We start from the raw sequence: 9,257 nt of genomic DNA, 5'->3' as shown, positions 1-9,257 counted from the left end.
CAACATTTCATTGCATGATGACAGGGCACATTTCTAATCCACACAGTACTTCACTGTGATCATTCTCTTAACTCCGCTAATAATTAATGGAAAGTACAGGTTTACAGTCACACCACATATATATATATATATATATATATATATGTATGTATGTGTATATATATATATAATTTTATCCTTGCTATGTTACATGTTTTTAGACTTTTTTAAGAAAAGTATTTCCTTTCTTATGATCCTCCCCCAGAATTAACATGCTGACTTAGGAACAGATGAAGTAGATAAAGTCTATCCTAGAATAGAGAGCAATGATTTAGTTTTACCTAATTAAATATTTCCTTGTCATTTATCAATTGTCACTGACCTTTTTGATGTAATTATTTCCTCATTCACTCATCTATAAATATTTATTAGTGCCTATTATTACCCATGTTTCCCTGATTTTCCAGAAAAAGAATTCATGGTTTTTTTTTCTTCTCATTGCTGAGCTCACTTAGAAAAGTTGGGCACCATTTAAAAGAGTTGGAGAACAGACCAGGGCGGCTTCTTGGGCACAGCTGGATGGTGCCGGAAGCCAGGCCTGGGATTTGGAGAGAAGAGTCTCCAACAGATAAACCCACGGAGGTCACCAGCCCTCCCAGCATCTACTCTCCTAACAGCTCAGGACAGCCCCGTTACACTACTGCCAGCCCTGGTGACTCGCTTTCTCAGCAATTTTTAAAGCCCTCTTCATTGTGTACTTGCTACTTAAAATTCAGAACCTCTGTGATAAGCAATGCGCCGTCACACGGAAGGCTGGATCTCAGTTTACGGAGCCTCTCCCTGTAGTGTCACAGGCTGTGCACTCACCTGGATGAGACCCTGAGCAGGCTTTGCTTCTGCCTCATCTAAAGCCACATCTTCTCTCAAATGTGTGGTCACCAAATGTTCTGCAAAAAGGGTCCCTAGCTTTTTACTTTTCTTTTTGGCAAATTAAGCCCTTTAAAATACTTCTGACCTATCTTTATACTGAGATCTCACACCTCGTCTCAAACAGTTTTATGGGGTAGTGCGCCAATGAAAGGTACAGTGGTATTAGTGAGTTTTGAAGCTTCTAATTACAAAGATCATAGAGGCTGGCTGGTGAGTCATGCTTCTCGCGCTCCCTTCTGTCACACTGCGGATGTCTCTTTTACCTCGGCCTCATCATCTGTTACTTATGTGTCAGTGAAATGTAGAAAGGTGATGGGCGTGGTTGGAGTCAAAATCCAGGACAATTCTGTCATAAGGGTACAGTAATACTCTTCTCCTTTGCTTGTTTTTCTCAAAGAATGCTTTCTCTTTCTTCTCCAAAGCCTGTGCTCTCAGAAGAGGCTGCTGCATGGAGCTCCGAAGGATCTTTGGAGAGCCTTGTGTAACTTGAACGTTGGCTTCGCTTATGTGTCATGCTTTTTAGATTCTCATTCTGAATAGTGGTTGGGTTGGGACTGGAACTAGGCCTCAAAAGGACTTGAGAAGTCTCCCTAATTCCCTCCATCTCATCAAAATTTTGATTGGCTCTATTGGCTGGAGCACTGTTGTTGTTCAGAGTCACAGTGCTGGGCGTTCGGTTCAGGTTGTAGGCTTTCTGGCACGCAGGCCAGTTTTCTTCAGGGCTGCTGGCTATCAGGCTGCATTCGGAAGGGCTTTTCTTGTCTTCTGAACAAATGGACATCCGAGCTATAACTGGATCTTGCAGGCCACTCAAGCTATGTGGGATTCCCCGCTTTCCGCTGTGACTGTCATCTTCCAGCTCTATGAGATTTGCCTTTTCAAGCTGGGAGTCATCCGCCACTTCGTTGTGCAGAGAGTGATTGGGAGAACTCTCATTGGACCTCACTCCTGAATCCGATGAATCCTTTTTGTCAAGGAGGGCATCCGATAAATACTCTTTGGCTTTAATGAAGGTTCTGATCGGCTCAGCACTGTGTTCCGGAGACTTTGGCACTCTCTCTACTTTCCCTTCGGCTTTTCTGTCTTTGTCATCTTTGAGCAGTGGCGTGTTATCTGATTCTTCTGTGCCAGATTCATCCTCGTCACTTGGGAGTTTCTGATAGCGCAGCCCACCTCCCTTAAGCTTCAAATCTGTCTGGAAGAGGCTTGACCTTTCCGAAGATTTCTTGCCTGGGAGAAGCTTACTGCCTGACTGATCTGATTTTTCATCTTCTTCAGTGATAGGATCCAGCGGGGAGGCATCATTGGTGGAAACCCCTGATGATGAATAATCGATAACATCTCCCCTCTTCATTAAAAAGGACTTCCTCCCATCATCGGGCTTTGGTTCACTATCCTTCCCCTTTTCTTGTTCTAGGTTTGAATGAATAGAGCCCCCTGATGAACTCTGACCCATGTAATATGTGCTATGTGGAGAAGATCTGCCACTAATGGTTGTAGACCCTGGGCCCCCTTCTAACTGGGACATCTGAGCAATGTATTCTCTATAGGCATCTCTATACTCGGCCTGCACCTTATCAGTAAGCTTTGAAATTTCAATACTGGAATCCTGGGAATTGAGACTCGAAAGACTTGGGGTTCTGCGAGTTTGTGACTGTGAAGACAGAAAAAAAATAATTTAAAAATTCAAATAAGAAAAAAAGGCATAAACATCAGCTTAGGAAATATATATGTACACTAACCATTTAAAAAGTCATCAAAATATCAAATTCTTTTAAAAGAATTCTACATAACACAGTTTAGCAAAAGCTGTGACCTTATAAATAATGCTGTTATTAGAAAGCTTTCTATAAATTTTAATAAAATCAGTTTATTGTTAATATTTAAAAGTATAATTAAACATTGTATTAACCAATAACCTTAGCACTTGTTTCTGGTTTTTATTTTATTTTTAGGAGACAGGATCTTGCTGTGTTGCCCAGGCTACATTCAAATTACTGGACTCAAGCGATCCTCCTGCCTCAGCCTCCTGAGCAGCTAGGACTATGGGCATGTGTCACATGCTTGGCCACAGCACTTGTTTTTATAACTTCAAACGTTCAGCTTTCATTTAAGGCCAAAGTCAACTTCATTGATAAAATATAAAATGCAACGAGGCCAATAGTTGGGCCTTAGTAAACAGAAAAATAAAATAGTTTTACAAGTTTATTTCCAACATGAAGTTTTACAATTAGAAATTGCTTCAGATCCCAGAATAGCTAAGAAACAAGGAGCAAAACGTACAGATGAGGAAAAAGAAGAGGGAAACAGAAGGAGAAGAATCAAGAAAGTTTAAGAAGGGTCAAGAGCAAAAGCTAAAACAAAAAAGAAGGAGCAAAGTGAATTTGCTGGGGACCTTCTCAAGGAAATAGGACATTTTCTTCCTTCCCCAGGGCACTGCTCCTCCTCAGTGCTGCTCTGTCCTGCCCTGCCCACTCGGTGTTCCTCGCTGCCGCCCACTGCTCGGCTCTGCTTTTCCTGCTGCGCTCTCCTCGCTCCCCCTACTCCTCCTGCATCTCCCACTCTGCTCTGTGCCTGCCCCTCCCCCTCACCCGGCCTCCCTCTTCTAAGCATCTCCAAAGGAAGAATGCACCTACATCTCATGCCAGATGAGAAGAAACCAATAGCCAGGAAGGTGTGCAGGCGGCCTGGAAAACCAAAGGATGGTGCTCGAAGGGACACCATGTGGCCAGTGTTCCAATGAAGATGTACTTTAACCAACAGTTACTGAATGCAACAGGAAAATCACCTGGGAAAGGCTGAATTTGCTGACCACCCTAGCTCAAGCAGCCCGGTCCCTACTGACTCTGCATGCGGTGACCCTGATAGATATCTCAGCTCTCGTCAATGTCTACATGAGCTACTTTTTTCTTTGTTTTCACTGACTGCCCCTCTCCTTGGTACGGCTCCTTGGGTACAGGAAGCCCTCCATCTTGTCTCTTGTCCACTTAGGTATTTAGTAAGTATTTTCTGAATGACTGTTTCAATGCCCACATCATCTCAGTGAACTGAACGGTGCCCTTATTCTTCAATAATACGAAAAGTGCCATTCAATAAATACCTGCCAACTTAGATTACTGTGACGAGCGGCACCTTCGTCCAGGCCAAGCGTGTTCAGCTCTTCGAAGCTGAAGTTGAGTGTGTAGGGCGTCTGGCTGGAGAGCTCGGTGTGAGGCAGCTCATTGTGGGAAGTGCGGCGAGCAGGTTCACCATGTTGGGCTGGGCCACTGCTGCTCTCACCGAGGAAACGTGGGTCTTCAGGGACCACCTGGCTTTCTGCGTTTCTCATTTCTAGTACCTTAACAGAAGAAAAATGTACATATCTACACTAACAACTCATATTTTGGAAACTTTAGAAATAGTTTAGAAAAATAAAACAAAGCTACTGCAACAGCAATGAGAAAGCATACTTCCGGTAAGTGAATTTCTAGTGAATATGTTTTACACATCAGCTTATCTTTCATGTTAATAAATCATAAAGGAAGCAATGGTAGAAACCACCATACATATACTACACTGCAATTTGTCCATTAAATTATTACTCCTGTTTAAAACTTAAGACAAAGCAAAATGCATCTGGCATGTGTCAAAACCAGAGGGGGCCAGGAGTAGAGCAGTAGATCCAGATTTTATTCAGAACTATGGCAACAGGGAAAAGCAGTCTCACTACAGAAGAGAGTTCAATTCAGAATAAGCGCGAATGAGAGGGGATCCACCACCAGGGGGCAGGGTGGGCGCCATGGATGGAACATTACTAAGGGGAGGCAGCAAGAGTGGGGGACTGTGGGTACGCAGATGGCCAGGGTGAGCAGACATCACCTGCGGCGGGGAGGTGGTGAGGCATTTGATCAAGTACCGAGGGTGATCACACATGTAAACTGACTTAACAGGATTCTTGCTAAACCTGGGCAATGCAAGCCCTTTATAAGGACGAATGCTGAAGGTCAAGGCCTCGAAGGCTTTGAAGAGCCTGATGAGAGTTAGGGCAGGTGAAACCATGAAGAACTGGCAGGCGGACTCTTCCCCAAATCTCTGAGTGGAATGCCCAAAAAGGCAAAGGCTGCCAAGTGCTGCTGTGTTTTCCACAACACACAACTGCATATAAGTGTAAGATACAGTTTTTAAATTAAAAAAATATATGAAAAAAATACCAGTATAGGCCCGTACTTATTGATACTGGTTTTCTACAATGTTATAATTTTGAATGTTATAATAAAATAATGTTGTAAATATCACAATGTTATAAATATCTTACTGTGCTTCTGAAAAGGTGCCAGTCTCCAAAATTCATATTCATCTCTTTCTTCAGTTCATCAATGTTACACTGAGCTAACACACGGCCATTTATGTTTGCCTAAGTAAAAATTAAAACAATTATGGGTATAAAGACAGAATATGAAATATTCTGAATTACTAGTGATTGCAAAGTATGCTTATATTTAGTTTTAAGAAAGTCTTTAGAGACCAGAAAGGCTGACCATCCCATATAATAATACGATAAACAAGCTAAATTTGAACAAAATAAGCCACTCCATATTTTCCCATATGTCTTAGGCATTTGCTGGGATCAGTAGAAGAGCTAGCCCTCCTAACTATTTCCAAAACTACCTATGCTGTCATAAGCAACAACAAAACTGTTAGTTTTTGTTTTCTACTTTTAGAAAATATGAACATGAACACAAGCTGCTGGGAGGGGACAAAGACATCTGTCCTCATAAGCGTGTTGGTCGCTAATAAAGTTCTAAACCAAGTAGGCCTGGTGAACTTGTTTATCCATTATATTAGATACAGATATGAAGAATGCCCACCCACTAATTTCCCAGTCTATTAAATTCACAAGGCCCAGCGCAGTGGCTCACGCATGTAATCCCAGAACTTCGGGAGGCTGAGGTGGATGGAACACCTAAAGTCAGGAGTTTGAGACCAGGCTGGCCAACATGGTGAAATTCCATCTCTATTAAAACTACAAAAATTAGCTGGGAGTGGTGGCACATGCCTGTAGTCCCAGCTACTTGGGAGGCTGAGGGAGGAGGATCACTTGAACCCGGGAGACAGAGGTTGCAGTGAGCCATGACAACGCCACTGCACTCCAGCCTGGGTGACATAGCAGGACTCCATCTCAAAGAAAAAAAAAATCATAAAAAATGAAGTTATCACTTTTGGTTCCCTGTAATTCTAGTTTCCCCTAAATGAAACAACAGCATTTTCTTTATTAGTAATAGGTAGCTTACTGCTTTTATAAAATGTAAAACCTGACTTTATTAACTGGGGCAAACTTATGAAATAGCTATGTTTATAATCAGCAGAATGTTCAGTTTCCAAGTTAATCCTGAAGAAAACAGTATACACAGCAAGTCTGTGACAGAGGTCCCGCTGCACCAATGCCACGAAGCCCTCAGCACGGAGGCGGCCAGCGGCTCTGAGGGGCTTCAGAAAGCCAGGGCCTGGGAGCAAAGAGTTGAATGGGGAGAAAACCACTACCTCGACGGGAACAAAATCATCACTAAAGGACTCATGTGGGAGACCCTGCTCTATCCTGACACCAACCAGCTGCCTGGAGGAGAAAATGGGGCTTGTCCATGGAAAAGCTGGTGTTTGACTCATGCAAACAGGGACCAGCACAAGCCAGCTCTGTAAGGAAACTGACATTATCTGAAACCTTTCTAAAAGTGGCTGAGATGAGCAAAATGGTGTCTACATATGCTCATAATTCTTTTAAAAACTTCTCTCAGATGTCATTCTTTCAAATATATAAATATTAGAGGCTGGTTATTAATGTTCTACTTTATTACATGGTACTCTGATATAAAAAGTACATCTTAGTGAAATATCTACTATAATGACTTCATTAAAACCTTCCCCCAAATCTCAGGCATCTCTATCTAACTTCCTGATAGCTGCTAGAATTGCAATAGGATCTTAAAAGAAGAAAAAAAAAATTATGCAAATGCATTAACCTTGAAAACCCAAACCTATGCGGTTTCATCAAATGTGACATGATCCTAAGTCCTACATGACATGAAAATGAGAATTTGGAGAAAATGAGGCAAGTGTGGCTTACTTTGATAATTACTAAATCACACTAACAAATATTACAACTAGAAAAAAATGTAACACAAAAGGTTTTCTGTTCCCCACTGGAAAGATGAGTTCTGTTTATCTCAATGGGAATCCCTCAGAGCTTTGTATTTCTCATGAAGGCATTCTTTACTTGAATTAGGTTATTTTAAAAAGAACATGGTAAGACAGCTACTTTATTTTATCCATTTATAAAATAAGAGAAAACAGGGCAATTTTAGAATACAAACTAGTAAGAACTATGTTTTCCATTTAGAGCTTTCTCATTTTAATAGGGAACGCATGTGTGGGAAGCTATAAATAAAGTGTACACGACCCACAGAGTCCTGTCTTCCACTCCCAGCACTGTCTCTGGTCCGTGTGTAAATGGCTGCCTCACCTTTTTGATCGTGGCACAATACTGAGGCAGCATACTCTGGTCCAGCCCTTCTATTTGTTTCAGCTTCTCACATACTGCATCCACATTGAGTGAATTCAGTAGTACCACTGGGCCTGGGGCTGGGCCTGACCCCTAGAGAAGTCAAGGACAAATACAGGTATGAATAAGCATTTAATGCCATCTATAATGAGGTCATGTGACAGGGAGAAACTCATTAAGTTATACCATGAAGTAAGGTAAAAACAACAAATGTGTTTAGCATGGTAAGGAAATACCATTAGGGAATAGATTTAGTTACTGTTATAACCTAATGAGTAGCTTTCGTTACAGCTGATACAGCCTGGTCAAAACCAGTTTTCCTAAGAAAACAGAACATTTCATGAGCAAAGCCTAGGCCAACTTCTCAAAATGTTTACTGCCTAACCTTAAGAGAGAAGGGTGCTGTGCTTAATAAGAGGAAGAAGAGAAGTTAAAAAAACACACATCCAAAAAGACAGAAAACTACTGATGCCAATATTATATGAATACAAAAAATAAACCTACAAAATAATTTAAAAGTACCTATACTAGACAATTAAGCAACTCTGAGTGTTTCTACAGACTACCTCAATAGTTACAAGAGCTGAAGTTTTCAGATCTTGATCATGTTGTATCCAAGGGATCTAAAACTTCCTTTAGCAACTGTTAAATTATCATGTAAATATAAAACAACAGTATTAATTCTTAACACACATGAAAGTAAATACCATCTATTAAAATTTGTTCTCATTTAAAAAGAAAAGTCAAAATAATCGATAAGTCTAGTATTTATTTAGAAGTAAAAGATTCTGGGAATGTGGACACCAACAAACCATCTGCCCGTGGTCCATGATAAATGCATCTTGTGCCCATTGTGGTTTAGAGGGTGCATCAGCCTGGTCAAAGTCAGGACTTCAACGTCACAGAACAAATAGTTAGTGGTAAACGTGAACCAGAACTCTAAATTATCGGCTCTTATAACTTCCTATTTCCTTTTTCCAGCTTCTGTCACTTAACAATGTTTTCAAGGTCCACCATGTCATAACATGCCAGTCCTTCATTTCTTCTTATTCCTGAGTCATTATTTATCTTTCCTGTCTTTCAAATGCTTTTATTCCTCAACCAGTCTACTTTCTCTGGATACAGTTACACTTGTTTACATTTTTTGTTGTTCAAAAAAATCACAAAAAATAGCCTAATCGACAAAATAACTAATGATCTTACTGGATTATACCTCACAGATAAAATAAATATCCATGAGTCCATACTAATATAACTAAATAATTGAAAAAAGTGACTTAATTAGGAAGCAGAGACAGCTTTTCTTTACAGAATTCCAATTAATAAATGTAGAAGAGGAAAGCAGAAAATGACCATTAGGCAAACACAGTAACAGTATGTGTACACATGATCCATAGATGGAAGCGAAAATTAATGGGCAAAAGTATAAGCAGAAACAGGATATCTGCAGAGTTTCAAAGTATCTCCTCCAAGATATTTACTAGTTATAGAAGGAACAATAAAACTTTACAGTGCTGAAACCTGGCACATGCCACCTTGACCAAGTGACCAAGGTTAGCATCAGTGGTGGGAAAGCTTATGGACATTATGAACCTTTGATTCTGATGCACTGGGAAGGGCAGAGCATCACTCCTGCAGTTTTCTAGCAATATACAGTCCCCTTCTAATCATGAAGAAACATCAGACAAACCCAAATTGAGGGACGTTCTACAAAATAACTAGCCAGTATTCCTTAAAAGTGTTAATTAAGGTCAAGAAAGATAAGGGAAGATCAAGAAACTGTGACAGATTAAAACAGACTACGGAGAAATAA

General features: G+C 40.7%; 1 protein-coding gene across 1 annotated transcript in view; it reads right to left on the bottom strand.

The window, feature by feature from the left end:
* Nucleotides 1–211: 211 nt before the first annotated feature.
* Nucleotides 212–9,257, bottom strand: part of KIDINS220 (kinase D-interacting substrate, 220kDa) — a 111,027-nt gene continuing 101,981 nt past the window's right edge. The window contains exons 27-30 of the mRNA XM_011960941.1: nucleotides 7,406–7,537; nucleotides 5,204–5,302; nucleotides 4,010–4,246; nucleotides 212–2,563 (exon numbers count right to left, since the gene is read on the bottom strand). Coding sequence (XP_011816331.1) covers nucleotides 1,301–2,563; nucleotides 4,010–4,246; nucleotides 5,204–5,302; nucleotides 7,406–7,537 — 1,731 coding nt within the window. The 3' untranslated portion in view covers nucleotides 212–1,300. The remainder of the gene's footprint in view (nucleotides 2,564–4,009; nucleotides 4,247–5,203; nucleotides 5,303–7,405; nucleotides 7,538–9,257) is intronic.

This window comes from Colobus angolensis, unplaced genomic scaffold, assembly GCF_000951035.1.
Source record: "Colobus angolensis palliatus isolate OR3802 unplaced genomic scaffold, Cang.pa_1.0 Scaffold53, whole genome shotgun sequence".
In the NCBI taxonomy this organism is placed as follows: domain Eukaryota; kingdom Metazoa; phylum Chordata; class Mammalia; order Primates; family Cercopithecidae; genus Colobus; species Colobus angolensis.
Note: the sequence above shows the minus strand (reverse complement) of the source record. Positions and strands in the feature narration are given on the sequence as shown.